We start from the raw sequence: 20,011 nt of genomic DNA, 5'->3' as shown, positions 1-20,011 counted from the left end.
TGCCAGATAAATTCATTGGATTAAGAGAGCATCTGCCAAAATACCATTACAATGCAGCAAACAGTTATTTGAAGCTGCTGGTGCCTCTGGAGTCCCTCGAACCTCAAGGTGTAGGATCCTTCAAAGGCTTGCTGTGGTGCATAAACCTACTATTCGGCCACCCCTAAACAGTGTTCATGAGCAGAAGCGGCTGCAGTGGGCCCAGACATACATGAAGACTAATTTCCAAACAGTCTTGTTTACTGATGAGTGTCGAGCAACCCTGGATGGTCCAGATGGATGGAGTAGTGGATGGTTGGTGGAGGCCACCATGTCCCAACAAGGCTGCGACGTCATCAAGGAGGTGGAGGAGTCATTTTTGGGGCCGGAATCATGGAGAAACAGCTGGTGGGGCCCTTTAAGGTTCCTGAAGGTGTGAAAATGACCTCTGCAAAGTACATAGAGTTTCTGACAACTTTCTTCCAGGGTATAAAAAGCAGAAACGTCAGGAGCAAAATCATCTTCATGCTGACAATGCCCCATCTCATGCTGCAAAGAATCAGAGTCATTGGCTGCTATGGGCATAAAAGGAGATAAACTCATGGTGCGGCCGCCATCTTCCCCTGACCTCAACCCTATAGAAAACCTTTGGAGGATCATCCAGCAAAAGATCTATGAGGGTGGGAGGCCGTTCACATCAAAATAATAATAATCATCATCTTTATTTTTATATAGCGCTAACATATTCCGCAGCGCTTTACAGGTTGCACACATTATCATCGCTGTCCCCGGCGGGGCTCACAATCTAAATTCCCTATCAGTATGTGCTCTTGGAGGCAAAGAAATACAAGCAGAGAAATACGAACGAGCAGAAACTCTCCAAAAACTCACAAGTTCAATGGAGGCAAGAATTGTGAAGGTGACATCACAGAAGGCTCCGATGTTACATGTAACTTGGCTGTTAGGAGGTTTTGGGGTTAAATAGCTTTTTTGTTCAGTGAATGTGACCTCCTAATGCTGCAAATTCCACAAATGAGACTTTTCAGGTTTTTATATCAAATGTTTAGAAATTCTACTGGGCCTAATAATTTGCAACAGTGCATTGTGGGGTTTTATTCTTTTTGGAGATTATACTGTTATCATTGGGAGGTTTCTTCAATAAAATTCGATGTATAATCTAACGGGTGATGACTTATTAGACTGACTGTCATCTGCACCGACCATTTAGGAAAATCCGAGAAAAAAGTCATTTGCATAATAATTTGGAACACGGTGTATATACATGCACCAGGTGGCTCAGGATGAACAGAGCTTGAGGTTTATCATTGTAGTGAGAGTTTTCTCACCTGAAAATCTTCCACAAGTTTTTTGGGTCTAATCTTCAAGTATAACTCGTAGCTCCCGAGTTGCCGCTTCAGTAACTCCTCATAGACCAGTCTGAACGTCGCCGTGGACAGAGGCCCCACATTCACTGAGATTTTAAAATTCTCTAATTTACGTCCAGTAGATCTGCAAAAAGAAATTCCAGGAGCCGTAAGTTATTATATGTAAGACGCAAGATCGGCGGGGGGACATGTAATGTGTGGGGTCTGGAATAGACCAGCTGTGGGGTGTGAGGGCCGTGGAATAGACCAACCGTGGGGTGTGAGGGCCGTGGAATAGACCAACTGTGGGGTGTGAGGACCGTGGAATAGACCAACTGTGGGGTGTGAGGACCGTGGAATAGACCATTGTCACGGATCCCTTCTCCGTGGTGTCACTTATTCGTCACGTGCCCGCTCTCACACATGACTTGGGGTTGTGCCTGCAAGCGTTAATCTATCTCCCCACTCGCAGTCCAGCATTCAACCTCTGTCCTATGCTGTAATGGGAGCATAAATCACACACCGACCCAGGCTACACACCCGCTCATACACGCTGCCGCCACTCACCGAATACACGGGTGATGAGTCCCGGACTAATAATAATACTAATAAAAATGTCTATCACTCATAAGGCTCACACACCTTAGGCTATGGATTCTTTTAGAACATTCAAGGTTCAACTTGTTAAATTTTTAGACTTTAATAACAAAAGGTTCAATGCTTACAATAAGAAAAAGGCATAAAAATATGATAATAAAAAGACATACAACTTATGTAAAACAGTATCAAAATAAACAGGAGAAACTTACAGAAATTATCTAACTGGTAGTTGCTTTCTGCTCCCTGAGGGTATGAAGAATGTAGATTGGATCGCACCAGCTTCTCAGGCTGTCCCCATCATGTGAACACAATTCTGTCTGCAGCCTAAATTTATAACTTTGGTCTGGAGGCCAGGTTTCTAGACCGGCCCCTCAGGTTAATATAATAATTGCTGGCTTGTTGATTGACCACGGCCGCGCTACTAATGAATATATTATTTTTCTCCTGAGACACTTGTGAAAAGGTTCTCAGGAATAGATCCCCTCAGGCCGCAATTAGCATCTCCCCTCCAAGACCTAGGAGGTGCCAAATGTTACCTTTCTTCTTGGCCCTAGCTAGACCCCCTGGGGAGATATGGAGACAATTTCTACTAGTCCCAAGGAAGTACCTATTAACACCTAGGTGCGACTTGCCTTCAGGACAGCTGTTACATTATCACTAGTCACACACATAACCCTAGACATATGTCACTACACACATATAGATCCTATAGAGGGGGGATCCTATAGAGATGGAGCACGGAGGGATCCTATAGAGATGGAGCGCAGGGGATCCTATAGAGATGGAGCACGGGGGATTCTATAGAGATGGAATGTGGGCGGATCCTATAGAGATGGAGCGTGGGGGGATCCTATAGAGATGGAGCGCGGGGAGATCCTATAGAGATGGAGCACGGGGGATTCTATAGAGATGGAATGTGGGCGGATCCTATAGAGATGGAGCGTGGGGGGATCCTATAGAGATGGAGCGCGGGGAGATCCTATAGAGATGGAGCGCAGGGGATCCTATAGAGATGGAGCACGGGGGATTCTATAGAGATGGAATTTGGGCGGATCCTATAGAGATGGAGCGTGGGGGGATCCTATAGAGATGGAGCGCAGGGGATCCTATAGAGATGGAGCACGGGGGATTCTATAGAGATGGAATGTGGGCGGATCCTATAGAGATGGAGCGTGGGGGGATCCTATAGAGATGGAGCGCGGGGAGATCCTATAGAGATGGAGCGCAGGGGATCCTATAGAGATGGAGCATGGGGGGATTCTATAGAGATGGAATGTGGGGGGATCCTATAGAGATGGAGCGCAGGGGATCCTATAGAAATGGAGCACGGGGGGATTCTATAGAGATGGAATGTGGGGGGATCCTATAGAGATGGAGCGCAGGGGATCCTATAGAAATGGAGCACGGGGGGATTCTATAGAGATGGAATGTGGGGGGATCCTATAGAGATGGAGCGCAGGGGATCCTATAGAAATGGAGCACGGGGGGATTCTATAGAGATGGAATGTGTGGGGATCCTATAGAGATGGAGCACGGGGGGATCCTATAGAAATGGAGCACGGGGGGATTCTATAGAGATGGAATGTGTGGGGATCCTATAGAGATGGAGCACGGGGGGATCCTATAGAGATGGAGCACGGAAGATCCTATAGAGATGGAGCGCGGGGGATCCTATAGAGATGGAGCGCCGGGGGGGTCCTATAGAGATGGAGCGCGGGAGATCCTATAGAAATGGAGCGCAGGAGATCCTATAGAAATGGAGCGTGGGGGGATCCTATAGAAATGGAGCGTGGGGAGGATCCTATAGAAATGGAGCATGGGGGGATCCTATAGAAATGGAGCGTGGGAAGATCCTATAGAAATGGAGCGTGGGGGGAATTCTAAAGAGATGGAGCGCGGGGGGATCCTATAGATGGAGCACGGGGCACTTCCTCCATACACAGGATGGCCGGTGATACGTACTGGACCAGCCCGGCGCTCTGCCCCTTGGATACGGACTTTTGATACTGCTTCTTCGCCTCGGCTTTCTCCTTAACGATCCCGACATTTGTCACGTTGTTGATGATCCTTGCAGATACAGAACTCGTCATTAGAAACAAAGTATCAAGAGCGACATCCGACGACCGCGCTGGGAGCGCAGAGATCCCCCGATGTCACGCCGCCTCCCCCGATGTCACGCCGCCTCCAATGATGTCACGCCGCCTCCCCCGATGTCACGCCGCCTCCAATGATGTCACGCCGCCTCCCCCGATGTCACGCCGCCTCCAATGATATCACGCCGCCTCCCCCGATGTCACGCCGCCTCCAATGAGGTCATGCCACCTCCCCCGATGTCATGCCGCCTCCCCCGATGTCACGCCGCCTCCAATGAGGTCATGCCACCTCCCCCGATGTCATGCCACCTCCCCCGATGTCACGCCGCCTCCCCCGATGTCAGGCCGCCTCCAATGAGGTCATGCCACCTCCTTTGATGTCACGCCGCCTCCAATGAGGTCATGCCACCTCCCCTGATGTCACGCCGCCTCCTGTCACACCACCTCCCCCGACGCCACGCCGCCTTCTGTCACACCACCTGCTGCCACACCACCTCCCCCGATGTCATGCCGCCTCCCCTGATGGACCCATACACACGACATACACCGCCGGCTCCACTGGTCACTCACATGCTGAAGTTGGTGATGAACGCCGTCTTCGGCAACTCCATTTCAAAAATGGATTCTTCGGAGGAATTGAACACGTTTTGGATGACGGTGGTGATGAAGGTTCGAGCGAAGCGGGACGAGACCCGGCTATGAACGTGCATGCTGCGGATCTCCATCTGGATGAGAGAGAAACATGTCAGAGCACGATGGGAGTTGTAGTTCCACAAACAATGAAGTCATAGATTGAGATTGGAGCCATGAAATCATCACCACGACTGCTGCCACCATCGCACCTAGCAAAATAGTCAGCAGTGTCTTTCCTGCAGAGCAGTTTGTTACAATGTATGAGCAATTTTCAAGACCGGACAAAACTGTAACAAACCTTCAGCTCTAGAAGGAAGATATTTAGGAGCTTAAATTTAAACAAGAATGTTGGGAGTGGTGATAAATCAGCACATGAAGTCTGTAATAAAGCCGCAGAGCTTGTAGCCCCCAGGTATCTGATAATATTATTATAATACAGCAAAGCCCCCGTTATCAGCCTCAGTCCAGGGTGACTGACGACCACTGACCGTTCCTCCACGACACGAGGGCAGCAGGCACAGGGCCACAAGGGCCGATACCAGCAGGCTCCAGCGGCGGAGGGTCCCCATGGCTCCGACGGATCGCAGTCCCTCTATGGATTAATGGGTAACTCTCTCTTTAGAGGACGTTTGGGTAGAAACAAACAGGAAAGTCAAACATTAGTGTCCTAAAAGGAGATTCTGCAACTTGTGGGTCACGTGGCGTCCAAATCCCATCTCCGCCCACCACGGACCCCGATCAATACTTGTCCTGCGGCCATTTGTTTGCAGGGTCAAGACTGGGGGTAAAAGCCCAAAGATACAAAGTTACTGACACAAAGGGACATCCCAACATGCAGCTATGTAGATGCAGCCAGGGGACTATGGGGGTCTCTGTAGGCTAACATGATATACAGTCATGTCCGAAAGTGTTGGCACCCTCGAAATTGTCCACAGTCATTAATATGGAGTCGTCCTCTGCAGATATAACGGCTCCGCTCTCCCGGGATTTCTACAAGATTTTGGAGACGTCTGTGAGATTTTTCCTCTTTAACCAGAAGATCATTTGTGGGGTCAGACCCCGATGTTGGGGGTCCGGGCTCACAATCTCCATTATAGGATTGGGCCGGGCTCTGTGCGGCCCCTCAAGTCTGCATGGAGCTTGTGCACTGGGCTCAGTCATGGGGGGCAGATAAGGGTCTTCCCCAAACTGTTCCCACAAAGCTGAAGCTACAATTGTCCACAATGTCTTGTGCTGAAGATGAAGATTTCCCATCACTGGAGCGGAGGGTCCGCGGCCCCGATTACAGACCATAGCATTATCCCCCTCCACCATCTGTACAGGGGGCACAATGCAGTCAGGGGGTAACGTCCTCCTGGAATCACCAAACCCAGACCCCTCCATCAGATAGAGAAGTGCGATCCGTCACTGCACAGAACCCGTCTCCTCCGGAGTCCAGTGGTGGTGGCTTTACACCACTCCATCCGACGCTCGGCATTGTGCTTGGTGATGTACGGCTGCTCGGCCATGAAGCTCCTGGGAGATGTTTGTGCCGATACCAGAGGAGGTCTGGACCCTGCAGTTACGGGGTCAGCAGAGTGGTGGGGAGAGGCCTCCCTCCTATAAGGTTCCTGTCCCGACCTTCGTCCTTTAGGATTTTACATTTTCTGACACATTATTACTTGTTGTCTCATTTTCTGGTGCTTCTTATTTTTCCCTTATTATTTTGATAATCACTTTAGGGTTATTTTGTCCCCATGTCGGCTTTATACTCTTTGTCTTGCGGCTCATACGTCGGACGTCCCATTGCCTTTGGTTTAATATGAGGTTACGGTTGCAGGCATTTATTATTCGGTGACCTCCCAATATTACTATTAATTTATAAATATGAAACTTTGTAACACATCCTAAGTTCATTATTTCATAAATCAATAGCAGTAAGAATTCAAGGTTACACTTTAAATCGGATAATGGGGACTATTGTGGTAATATTAGGGGATTACGAATCATAGAAAATTAATTGTTTCTATAGTATTATGTACTATTTATGAAAACAATTAATAATGGTTACTCCTTGGGAAGGATGGGGTCTTCATAGACCCACTAGTAACTGTAAGCGCACACTAACAGATGGGCGCCAACTAAACACATGTCCCATGGTGGAGACTCCTTGGGGGCGGGGAGACTCCTCGGGGGCGGGGCTTGTCTCCATAGCTCCTCCCCACAGGATCCAATACTCATGCCTGAGCTGTCTGGATCTTATAGATTCTCAATCAATGTTTTCCACCATACTAAGAATCCACTGGGTTATCACAGAAAGCACCTGGGTCAGAAGAGTGTGGACCCCAGGAAACCCACCAGCCTCTATCACACTGCCCCGTCCAGCCGTGATCACATCCCAGACACATTAATACATGTAACCATTGTTTTATTTGTGTAAAAACATATATACAAGGAATGGGAGCGGACAGCTCCTGCGGGAACATCCACACACTGTCCACATCACAATGAATACATGGGGGACGCAACGTGTATAAAACCAGTCGCTGAGAACGCAGCAGAGAACGGCCCCTCCGAGACCACCTAATACTGGAAGATACAATACATCAGGACTCATGTCCTGTGAGGTCAGAGATACGCAGAGACCACCTATCCAGCAGGTCAGAGGGGCCCTCACCCATCGGCCCCCACTGTCCATGTATGTTACGGACAGCGACAGTCTTCTATGGGATGAGTGATGGGAAGTGTGGGACCCTCCCTGCCCCCATATCACTCACCTCCAGTGCAGAGACCCTTCTACAGGTGGCAGCCGCTCCTCCTATAACCTCTAGAAACAGTAACGGCCATTTGTCACGGACAGCGGCCCCAGTCGATCAGGGTCTTGGCTTATTAAAGGGGTTGTCTGGGTAAGAGGCGCTAGCTACACGAGGAGCCGGACTATGTAAAAATAATATAAATCAGACTCTCCAGTCTCCGGCGCTGGCCACTCTGGGGTCTGCATCGACATGGAAAACTACAAAGTCACCCTTCATCCAAACACTGCGGGTTGTGATAGACTGCAGTGGTGCAGTGACGAGATCCAGGGGAAATTAGAAAAAAAATAAAAAATCATTGGAGTCAGGGCGAAGTCACAGGACCGATGCAGCCGATCACAAGCCGCAGCGGTCCCGACTGGTTGAATGGCGACGGTAAACTAGGGGCCAGCGTTGGATAAAGGGCTGTTTATTCCATTCATACATAATCCAGCCCCAGGTAACGAGCATCGCTTCCCCGGATGACCCCTTTAAGAGAATACACATGTAATACCTCCAATACTAGCTGTTATAAATCAGCTTCATTTCTGCATTTCCAGAAAAAAAATAAAATAAAAATAATCAACGTCTCGAGGTGAAATTTGATGTCTACAGAAATCATAAGAAAAACAGCAGATCCAATAACGGGATACGACATTTCATCAGGGAGGAATCCTGCAAATCCTTTATCTTCTGCTCCAGTCGCATCCAAAGCTGCAACCCCAATTGACTGGCTGGGAAGCTATGAAGCAGCCCCCAATATCCAATGGATCTGCTTCTATTGAGAACTGCAGGAAACGTGAACCAGCCCCCCAAAAACAGAGGCTGAAACCCCCTCTATAGAGAGGAAATACTAGGACGGCGGGCACAAGTGCCACTCCTTGGCTTCAGCTTTCCAACCATCACAAGGTAAAAGTCTATAATCAATCCCCAACCCAAAGAGTCCCCGCACCCTGGCAATAATGGCTTCGGGGAAGGGATTGTAAATGTAAGTCTTCACCCCGCTGTGAGATCCAGGACCAGTCAGTGTGCCCAAAAATATACATATATATAAAAAGAACTGCAGCGCGCCGGCCGCAGCAACATGGAGACCCCCAGCAGCGGGACTTAACGGGGGACTAAAGGAAAAGATCAGAGCAGGAATTAAAAAAAGGAAAATCCTCCATCTGTAAAGGACGAGGCGCAGACACGAGAAGTGAACGCTGCGCCACATCCCACCAGGGGCAGCGGTAACGATGGAGGGCGCAGGGCTGGAAACGTCATCATGGATGGCGGCTGGGGTGCGGCGTGGGCGCTCTTCAGTCATCAATGGTCGGCAGCCAGAAAGCCTGAAGCAAAAAGGAAAAAAGAAAGAATTACCATACAGGACAGTCACCATGGAAGAATCCCTGCACCCATCTGGTGGAGGTGCCACAGAGAAGGGGTCAGACCACAGCCCGAAAACCACATCGTCCGGACCCCCAAGAACAATGCCAGGGCGCAGGCAAGAGAGAGTGGCACAGACTATTGTCAAAACGAGCATCACCGCGCCGCGAGCAAATAAAGGCACCCAAAGGGGGTCTCCCATTCACTTATGCCTGGGGTGTCTCATATTTGCTTTACGCTGGTCTCCTACATTTACATTAGCCAGCCCAGGGGTCTAACCTCCTTGTTACTGGGGTCTCCCATTCACTTACACCTGGGGGTCTCATATTTGCCTTACGCTGGTCTCCTACATTTATATTAGCCAGCCCAGGGGTCTAACTTTCTTGTTGCTGGGGTCTCCCATTCACTTATGCCTGGGGGTCTCATATTTGCTTTATGCTGGTCTCCTACATTTATATTAGCCAGCCCAGGGGTCTAACTTCCTTGTTCCTGGGGTCTCCCATTCACTTACACCTGGGGGTCTCCTATTTGCTTTACGCTGGTCTCCTACATTTATATTAGCCAGCCCACGGGTCTAACTTCCTTGTTCCTGGGGTCTCCCATTAACTTACGCCTGGGGTGTCTCATATTTGCTTTACGCTGGTCTCCTACATTTATATTAGCCAGCCCAGGGGTCTAACTTTCTTGTTGCTGGGGTCTCCCATTCACTTATGCCTGGGGGTCTCATATTTGCTTTATGCTGGTCTCCTACATTTATATTAGCCAGCCCAGGGGTCTAACTTCATCGTTCCTGGGGTCTCCCATTCACTTACACCTGGGGGTCTCCTATTTGCTTTACGCTGGTCTCCTACATTTATATTAGCCAGCCCAGGGGTCTAACTTCCTTGTTCCTGGGGTCTCCCATTCACTTACACCTGGGGGTCTCCTATTTGCTTTACGCTGGTCTCCTACATTTATATTAGCCAGCCCAGGGGTCTAACTTCCTTGTCCCTGGGGTCTACCATGCACTTTTGGCACCGTAGCGCCCTAGTCTGGGGGCTCAGATCTAAATTTCCAACCAATAAACAGTAAATTTGATAAAAGATGGTTCCACAAGGTTTCAGAATGTTTCTGGCGATTGTCTTGGACCTTCACTATAAGGAGCCGAGTCCAGGACGGCAGTGTAGGCACCCGGGTCCTCACCATGTTGGAGCAGGCGCTGGCGAAGGTCATGAATTTGGGGTTGAACTGCAGGCAGGTGATGGGTCCGGTGTGCTTCCCGTCCAGCACGGCCACCTTCATGCCGCTCTCTCCGTTCCACACGTGGATCTTGCCGTCTTCTGACCCTGCACAGACAAGACGTCAGCGTTCTGCAGAGAAAAGGAGAAGCGGGGCCGGCCGCCATCTTACCGATCATGATGAACTGAGAGTCCGGAGTGAAGGAGGCCTCCAGGGTGACGCCTTTACTGTTATTATACCCCTGCCGGGAAGACACAGTCATTGTTATTCTGATCATCACTCCCATCAGGCTCATCATCACTCACAGCTCGCTCACCCCAAACGTGTGCAGCACCGCCCCTTTAAATGCATCCACCAGCCGCAGGAAGCCGCCATTGGTCGCCAGAAGGATTAATTTACCATCGTTGCTGAATTTGAGCGATGTCCACTCACAGGTTCGGTCAGGATTCATCTTAAAGGTGGCGAAGGGACCCTGAGAAAAATACAAATGGAAGTCAGCACTAAATAGCTCTGGATGAGCAACTGCCCAGATACCCAGAGGCCCCTCAGCGCCGCCCTAAATCCACAGGACACGAACCCTCAATCACGGCCTCAGGTACCTTGTCAAAGGAGCGCAGATCATAAAGCTTCACCATCTCAGAATTCACCCCCGCCGCAAAAATAAGACCCTCAGGGTCGAAGGAGCACACCGGCTTCCCCTGCAGGTGCATCAGACCCTGGTAAAAGGAAAGAGAAGAAGCCCGTCAGCAGGAAGGTTCTGCGGCATCACTGGATGTCCGAGCTGGGGAGAAGACACTGACCTGACAGTTAGGAGAGCGAAGATCCCATAACCTGATGGTTTTATCCAAAGATCCAGAAATAAAGGCATCATCTACGGGAGACATGGACAGAGCCACGACCCTGGAGAAACAAGGGAAGACGGCGCCAATAAGAAGGGCCGGGGGCCAGCAAGACCCCGTAACAAGGACGTCCCAAACCCCAAAAGTGAAGAAGTCACCAGAACGTGTGATCCTGACTGATGTAACTGAGAGACCGCAAGCACGAGGAGGAGGAAGAAGAAGAGAGCGCCATCCAAACCCACAGTACGTGCACCGCCGCCTGCACTCACCTCTTACTGTGGCCGGGAAAATACCGAATGTACTTATTATCATGAAGAGACAAGTATCGGATTGTATCTGCAGGAGAAAATATAAAAACAAGACCAATCATACATCTGGTCCAATCATACGTCCGCTACATCCTGTGTTATACCCCAGAGCTGAACTCACTATTCTGCTGGTGCAGTCACTGTGTACATACATTACATTACTGATCCTGAGTTACCTCCTGTATTATACTCCAGAGCTGCACTCACTATTCTGCTGGTGGAGTCACTGTGTACATACATTACATCACTGATCCTGAATTATATACTGCATTATACTCCAGAGCTGCACTCACTATTCTGCTGGTGCAGTCACTGTGTACATACACTACATTACTGATCCTGAGTTACATCCTGTATTATACTCCAGAGCTGCACTCACTATTCTGCTGGTGCAGTCACTGTGTACATACATTACATTACTGATCCTGAGTTACCTCCTGTATTATATCCCAGAGCTGCACTCACTATTCTGCTGATGCAGTCACTGTGTACATACATTACTGATCCTGAGTTACATCCTGTATTATCCTCCAGAGCTGCGCTCACTATTCTGCTGGTGCAGTCACTGTGTACATGCATTACATTACTGATCCTGAGTTACATCCTGTATTATACCCCAGAGCTGCACTCACTATTCTGCTGGTGCAGTCACTGCGTACATACATTACTGATCCTGAGTTAACTCCTGTATTATACCCCAGAGCTGCACTCACTATTCTGCTGGTGCACTCACTGTGTACACACATTACATTACTGATCCTGAGTTATATCCTGTATTATACTCCAGAGCTGCGCTCACTATTCTGCTGGTGCAGTCACTGTGTACATACATTACTGATCCTGAGTTACATCCTGTATTATACCCCAGAGCTGCACTCACTATTCTGCTGGTGCAGTCACTGTGTACATACATTACATTACTGATCCTGAGTTATATCCTGTATTATACTCCAGAGCTGCGCTCACTATTCTGCTGGTGCAGTCACTGTGTACATACATTACATTACTGATCCTGAGTTACACCCTGTATTATACCCCAGAGCTGCACTCACTATTCTGCTGGAGCAGTCACTGTGTACATACATTACTGATCCTGAGTTACATCCTGTATTATACTCCAGAGCTGCACTCACTATTCTGCTGGAGCAGTCACTGTGTACATACATTACTGATCCTGTGTTACATCCTGTATTATACTCCAGAGCTGCACTCACTATTCTGCTGGAGCAGTCACTGTGTACATACATTACATTACTGATCCTGAGTTACACCCTGTATTATACCCCAGAGCTGCACTCACTATTCTGCTGGTGCAGTCACTGCGTACATACATTACTGATCCTGAGTTAACTCCTGTATTATACCCCAGAGCTGCACTCACTATTCTGCTGGTGCACTCACTGTGTACACACATTACATTACTGATCCTGAGTTATATCCTGTATTATACTCCAGAGCTGCGCTCACTATTCTGCTGGTGCAGTCACTGTGTACATACATTACTGATCCTGAGTTATATCCTGTATTATACTCCAGAGCTGCGCTCACTATTCTGCTGGTGCAGTCACTGTGTACATACATTACTGATCCTGAGTTACACCCTGTATTATACCCCAGAGCTGCACTCAGTATTCTGCTGGTGCAGTCACTGTGTACATACATTACTGATCCTGTGTTACATCCTGTATTATACTCCAGAGCTGCACTCACTATTCTGCTGGAGCAGTCACTGTGTACATACATTACTGATCCTGTGTTACATCCTGTATTATACCCCAGAGCTGCACTCACTATTCTGCTGGTGCAGTCACTGCGTACATACATTACTGATCCTGAGTTAACTCCTGTATTATACCCCAGAGCTGCACTCACTATTCTGCTGGTGCACTCACTGTGTACACACATTACATTACTGATCCTGAGTTATATCCTGTATTATACTCCAGAGCTGCGCTCACTATTCTGCTGGTGCAGTCACTGTGTACATACATTACATTACTGATCCTGAGTTACACCCTGTATTATACCCCAGAGCTGCACTCACTATTCTGCTGGAGCAGTCACTGTGTACATACATTACATTACTGATCCTGAGTTACACCCTGTATTATACTCCAGAGCTGCACTCACTATTCTGCTGGTGCAGTCACTGTGTACATACATTACTGATCCTGAGTTACATCCTGTATTATACCCCAGAGCTGCACTCACTATTCTGCTGGTGCAGTTACTGTGTACATACATTACTGATCCTGAGATACATCCTGCATTATACTCCAGAGCTGCACTCACTATTCTGCTGGTGCAGTCACTGTGTACATACATTACTGATCCTGAGTTACATCCTGTATTATACTCCAGAGCTGCACTCACTATTCTGCTGGTGCAGTCACTGTGTACATACATTACATTACTGATCCTGAGATACATCCTGCATTATACTCCAGAGCTGCACTCACTATTCTGCTGGTGCAGTCACTGTGTACATACATTACTGATCCTGAGTTACATCCTGTATTATACCCCAGAGCTGCACTCACTATTCTGCTGGTGCAGTCACTGCGTACATACATTACTGATCCTGAGTTAACTCCTGTATTATACCCCAGAGCTGCACTCACTATTCTGCTGGTGCACTCACTGTGTACACACATTACATTACTGATCCTGAGTTATATCCTGTATTATACTCCAGAGCTGCGCTCACTATTCTGCTGGTGCAGTCACTGTGTACATACATTACTGATCCTGAGTTACATCCTGTATTATACCCCAGAGCTGCACTCACTATTCTGCTGGTGCAGTCACTGTGTACATACATTACATTACTGATCCTGAGTTATATCCTGTATTATACTCCAGAGCTGCGCTCACTATTCTGCTGGTGCAGTCACTGTGTACATACATTACATTACTGATCCTGAGTTACACCCTGTATTATACCCCAGAGCTGCACTCACTATTCTGCTGGAGCAGTCACTGTGTACATACATTACTGATCCTGAGTTACATCCTGTATTATACTCCAGAGCTGCACTCACTATTCTGCTGGAGCAGTCACTGTGTACATACATTACTGATCCTGTGTTACATCCTGTATTATACTCCAGAGCTGCACTCACTATTCTGCTGGAGCACTCACTGTGTACATACATTACTGATCCTGAGTTACACCCTGTATTATACCCCAGAGCTGCACTCACTATTCTGCTGGTGCAGTCACTGCGTACATACATTACTGATCCTGAGTTAACTCCTGTATTATACCCCAGAGCTGCACTCACTATTCTGCTGGTGCACTCACTGTGTACACACATTACATTACTGATCCTGAGTTATATCCTGTATTATACTCCAGAGCTGCGCTCACTATTCTGCTGGTGCAGTCACTGTGTACATACATTACTGATCCTGAGTTATATCCTGTATTATACTCCAGAGCTGCGCTCACTATTCTGCTGGTGCAGTCACTGTGTACATACATTACATTACTGATCCTGAGTTACACCCTGTATTATACCCCAGAGCTGCACTCAGTATTCTGCTGGAGCAGTCACTGTGTACATACATTACTGATCCTGAGTTACATCCTGTATTATACTCCAGAGCTGCACTCACTATTCTGCTGGAGCAGTCACTGTGTACATACATTACTGATCCTGAGTTAACTCCTGTATTATACCCCAGAGCTGCACTCACTATTCTGCTGGTGCACTCACTGTGTACACACATTACATTACTGATCCTGAGTTATATCCTGTATTATACTCCAGAGCTGTGCTCACTATTCTGCTGGTGCAGTCACTGTGTACATACATTACATTACTGATCCTGAGTTACACCCTGTATTATACCCCAGAGCTGCACTCACTATTCTGCTGGAGCAGTCACTGTGTACATACATTACATTACTGATCCTGAGTTACACCCTGTATTATACTCCAGAGCTGCACTCACTATTCTGCTGGTGCAGTCACTGTGTACATACATTACATTACTGATCCTGAGTTACACCCTGTATTATACCCCAGAGCTGCACTCAGTATTCTGCTGGAGCAGTCACTGTGTACATACATTACTGATCCTGAGTTACATCCTGTATTATACTCCAGAGCTGCACTCACTATTCTGCTGGTGCAGTCACTGTACATACATTACATTACTGATCCTGAGTTACCTCCTGTATTATACCCCAGAGCTGCACTCACTATTCTGCTGGTGCAGTCACTGTGTACATACATTATATTACTGATCCTGAGTTACATCCTGTATTATACCCCAGAGCTGCACTCACTATTCTGCTGGTGCAGTCACTGTGTACATACATTACTGATCCTGAGTTACATCCTGTATTATACCCCAGAGCTGCACTCACTATTCTGCTGGTGCAGTCACATGACACACTGTAACCAGGTGAGGTATCAGGTGATATTACAGCACTATAATGATATAATATACGCGCTCTGTAGTCGTCATCGCTGCTTGTGCCGTGTCCCGGGCAAGGCAGTAGCCTGTACAGTTATCTCCGACCGCGGGTGATGTCACAGACCCTTAAACTGTACAAACAACTACCTCAGCCCAGGCCCACGCGCTCCGCCACCACCTCCAGGATCGATGGACGCCATCTTTGAAGACGATGATTAAGGATGTAGAAGCAGAGAGCAGCCGCAGAGCGGAGGGTGCCTGGTGGCCCTTCAGCGTGCATGGCGTCATACCATCAATCTTGTTGGAGCTGTAGACCACGGTGTTTGCTGCGTGCGTGTAGCGGATCAGGTCCACGCCGTACTTCTTACTGTATAGCGTCCGCTTGGGCCTGTGAGGAAGAAAAAAAAGTCACCAACAGCTCGTTTTTCGGGAGCGCTATATGTACAATGTTAGAATATCCGTCGCTGCGTCCTCGCGGTCACTACAGGGGACAACAGCTCCTCATCGGTGTCCGGACGCCGTGTCCTGTGCAGTGAACACGCGGCGCCCGGCTCATCTGGAGAAAGCGCACAGGGGAGACTTCGCTGCAGCACATTTATAGAAGCGCTGCACAATCGCCATTGCTTGCTGAGGAGTCGCCGCGCAAATGGCGGACACCAATCTACACAACAATGGAATTATCGCGGCGGGAAGGAAAACTGGTGGAATTGTGGAAACGCCACCGATCGGCACGAGATGGAAAATGGAAACAACAGGGACAACATCGGATTAAAATAACCTCAATAAACAAATATAAGGGCTTGTCGATCAGAGCACCACAAAAGGAAAAAACCCTCTAAAATATAACTTAATAATACAGTTAAAATTCACTAAAGGTGAATATAGAGTCTCAATTATATATAAAAAAAGTCCAATGACCAGTATTAAGTAACAAAGATTGGGAACTGGGGCTAGTATCGCCCTAATAGTGGCCCTGTCTGCGGAGGTTGACACCCTAGTTGTTGACGATGTGGCGCCCCCACTCAACATCAGGGTCCCTAAAGACCCTATAACACCCTACAAAACCATACCAAAAAATGGGAACACAAAAACCCCCCGAAAACAAACACTAATGGGGAGACAATCTGTGCCTCGTAGAAGAATGCTGAGTGTGCTGTCAATGATTGGGAGGGTCAGTGCCCACGCCAGAATGGTGACTAAATAGTCTCAATCTAGGAGATTGTGCCTAGAAAAACGTAAATATCATTCAAGGAAAGTCAAAGCTGTAATCTGTACTGAAGCTCTGGGTCAGGGCGATACTACAGCGGTACTAGCCCCCCTCCCCAATCTTTGTACTTAATACTCGTCACTGGACTTTTTAAGATATAATTGAGAATCTCTATATTCACCTTTAGTGAATTTTAACTATTATTGAAAGTTATATTTTAGAGAGTTTTTTCATTTTGTGGCGCTAACAACATCTGGATGTATTTAGACCGAGCCACGGGCAGATAGAGGAGCGGAGCTGCGGGAACATGCAGTCTCCAGGTGAGGCTGGAGCGGAGGCAGGTGAGGCTGGAGCGGAGGAAGGTGAGGCTGGAGCGGAGGCAGGTGAGGCTGGAGCGGAGGCAGGTGAGGCTGGAGCGGAGGAAGGTGAGGCTGGAGCGGAGGAAGGTGAGGCTGGAGCGGAGGAAGGTGAGGCTGGAGCGGAGGCAGGTGAGGCTGGAGCGGAGGCAGGTGAAGCTGGAGCGGAGGAAGGTGAGGCTGGAGCGGAGGCAGGTGAGGCTGGAGCGGAGGAAGGTGAGGCTGGAGCGGAGGCAGGTGAGGCTGGAGCGGAGGCAGGTGAGGCTGGAGCGGAGGAAGGTGAGGCTGGAGCGGAGGAAGGTGAGGCTGGAGCGGAGGAAGGTGAGGCTGGAGCGGAGGCAGGTGAGGCTGGAGCGGAGGCAGGTGAGGCTGGAGCGGAGGAAGGTGAGGCTGGAGCGGAGGAAGGTGAGGCTGGAGCGGAGGAAGGTGAGGCTGGAGCGGAGGCAGGTGAGGCTGGAGCGGAGGCAGGTGAGGCTGGAGCGGAGGAAGGTGAGGCTGGAGCGAAGGCAGGTGAGGCTGGAGCGGAGGGCTGTCCTCTGTCCTAACCGGAGATCACAAAGGAAACACCACGAGTGAACGGCCACCGCTCCTCCTCCCCGGAAATGATGGTGGGCGGGGGGTGTAATATAAGGATCTCGGACCCTCTGGTCTCCATCCCGTCACCAACAGTTCAGTGTTGCATTACTGGTAGGAACCAGAGGAGCGGCCATTTCTCCCGTGTCACACATCTCCAAGCCGCGTGTTCCTCGCACTGTTAGCCGCCTGCGTGGCCTCAACCTGCCCAGGCGGGGTCTCCGCACTTGTCTCCATCAGGGACGTCATTAGTCGGTGATTACACAGGAGCTGCCGGCGGAGGATCCTGATAATCAGCTGCAGAACCTTCCTCGGACGACCATTAATGACCTCAGTGACAGCAGCCGAGGCCGAAGGTGTCGGGATTTCTGCACGAGGACGTGATCGTTCAGTTTCCATCAGTGCCGGTCAGTGACGCCTCCGTCCGGGGATTTCCATCTTTCCACCATTTCTCGGTGCAGTAATTTCACATCTGCAGTTTCGGCTCCGGACAGTTTTGAAAGAAAAGAAAATTTGCTCTGAAGACAACTGTGATCCTGGAGAGCAGCGAGGGGGCGACGGCCATCGCCAGATGTAACGTGCAGCGCGGCTCACGGACGGAATCGTCTCCGGATCTCACACTGTACAGCGCAGTGATGGCAGGAGGATCTGCGGATCCAGTGTGATCTACAGCATGGGTTCTGGCGCCAGCAAGGCCTCGCCGTCGTCGCCTCCTCCGCGCGCTCCCCGGCCAGGCCTCGCCGCCTCCTCCGCGCGCTCCCCAGCGAGGCCTCGCCGCCTCCTCCGCGCGCTCCCCGTCAGGCCTCGCCGCCTCCTCCGCGCGCTCCCCGGCAAGGCCTCGCCGCCTCCTCCGCGCGCTCCCCGGCAAGGCCTCGCCGCCTCCTCCGCGCGCTCCCCGGCAAGGCCTCGCCGCCTCCTCCGCGCGCTCCCCGTCAGGCCTCGCCGCCTCCTCCGCGCGCTCCCCGGCAAGGCCTCGCCGCCTCCTCCGCGCGCTCCCCGGCAAGGCCTCGCCGCCTCCTCCGCGCGCTCCCCGGCCAGGCCTCGCCGCCTCCTCCGCGCGCTCCCCGGCAAGGCCTCGCCGCCTCCTCCGGGCGCTCCCCGGCAAGGCCTCGCCGCCTCCTCCGCGCGCTCCCCGGCAAGGCCTCGCCGCCTCCTCCGCGCGCTCCCCGGCAAGGCCTCGCCGCCTCCTCCGCGCGCTCCCCGGCAAGGCCTCGCCGCCTCCTCCTCCGCGCGCTCCCCGGCAAGGCCTCGCCGCCTCCTCCGCGCGCTCCCCGGCAAGGCCTCGCCGCCTCCTCCGCGCGCTCCCCGGCCAGGCCTCGCCGCCTCCTCCGCGCGCTCCCCGGCGAGGCCTCACCGCTTCGTCCTCCGCACGCTCCCCAGCGAGGCCTCGCCGCAGCCTCCTCCTCCGCGCGCTCCCCAGCCCTCATCCTCCCCAGCCCTCAGGCCCCACCCTCCCCAGCCCTCAGGCCCCACCCTCTCCAGCCCTCAGGCCCCACCCTCTCCAGCACTCAGGCCCCACCCTCTCCAGCACTCAGGCCCCACCCTCTCCAGCACTCAGGCCCCACCCTCTCCAGCCCTCAGGCCCCACCCTCTCCAGCACTCAGGCCCCACCCTCTCCAGCACTCAGGCCCCACCCTCTCATCCCTCAGGCCCCACCCTCTCCAGCACTCAGGCCCCACCCTCTCCAGCACTCAGGCCCCACCCTCTCCAGCACTCAGGCCCCACCCTCTCCAGCACTCAGGCCCCACCCTCTCCAGCACTCAGGCCCCACCCTCTCCAGCACTCAGGCCCCACCCTCTCCAGCACTCAGGCCCCACCCTCTCCAGCACTCACTTTCCCTCCTGGCAGTCGTACAGGACGATGGAGTCGTCGTCGCTGCTGGAGATCACCGTCTCTCCCGTTGGGCTGAAGTCGAAGCAGTTGATTTTATCCGAATTTTCCCGGAAGACTTTGGCCACTCGGAAACTCCGTAGCACGTTGTCGTTTAACTTCATGGCGCCCTCAGAGGTATCAGGAAAGGCTGGAGGAGTCCGGGGGGAGGAGCCAGTGATTCTCCCGGCTCCTCTCGGTGACAGCCCCGGTGTGAGGCTCCGCGCTGCTCAGGGACGAGTCCCTCCCACAAATGTCGTGTTCCGGGTCACTGACACCCGAGGTCAGCGGCCGGGGACGGTCTGTGGCGGCGGTCAGGGGAGGCCGCTCCGGGCTGACGGCGGCTCAGATTTGGCGCCTCTCGGCCGCTCTCATTGTCTCCGCCATGTTGCTGCAGGAGCCGGGTGGGAG

The 20,011-nt window shown here is 51.0% G+C and overlaps 2 protein-coding genes across 2 annotated transcripts in view; both read right to left on the bottom strand.

Moving 5' to 3' along the window:
* The window catches only part of LOC138647239 (inter-alpha-trypsin inhibitor heavy chain H3-like), a 30,298-nt gene extending 24,930 nt beyond the window's left edge, over positions 1–5,368 (bottom strand). The window contains exons 1-4 of the mRNA XM_069736125.1: positions 5,158–5,368; positions 4,607–4,761; positions 3,906–4,010; positions 1,326–1,488 (exon numbers count right to left, since the gene is read on the bottom strand). Coding sequence (XP_069592226.1) covers positions 1,326–1,488; positions 3,906–4,010; positions 4,607–4,761; positions 5,158–5,238 — 504 coding nt within the window. The 5' untranslated portion in view covers positions 5,239–5,368. The remainder of the gene's footprint in view (positions 1–1,325; positions 1,489–3,905; positions 4,011–4,606; positions 4,762–5,157) is intronic.
* Positions 5,369–7,059: 1,691 nt separating this feature from the next.
* Positions 7,060–20,002, bottom strand: WDR82 (WD repeat domain 82). Its single transcript, XM_069736126.1, has 9 exons — positions 19,565–20,002; positions 15,886–15,983; positions 11,132–11,198; positions 10,824–10,923; positions 10,623–10,739; positions 10,340–10,495; positions 10,195–10,264; positions 9,988–10,130; positions 7,060–8,768 (listed from the first exon to the last, which is right to left on the bottom strand). Exons 1-9 carry the CDS (start codon positions 19,723–19,725, stop codon positions 8,739–8,741), a joined length of 942 nt encoding a protein of 313 aa, XP_069592227.1. The 5' UTR covers positions 19,726–20,002; the 3' UTR covers positions 7,060–8,738.
* Between the last annotated feature and the right edge of the window lie 9 nt (positions 20,003–20,011).

This window comes from Ranitomeya imitator, chromosome 8 (assembly GCF_032444005.1).
Source record: "Ranitomeya imitator isolate aRanImi1 chromosome 8, aRanImi1.pri, whole genome shotgun sequence".
NCBI lineage: Eukaryota > Metazoa > Chordata > Amphibia > Anura > Dendrobatidae > Ranitomeya > Ranitomeya imitator.
This window is presented reverse-complemented; position numbering and strand designations above follow the sequence as displayed.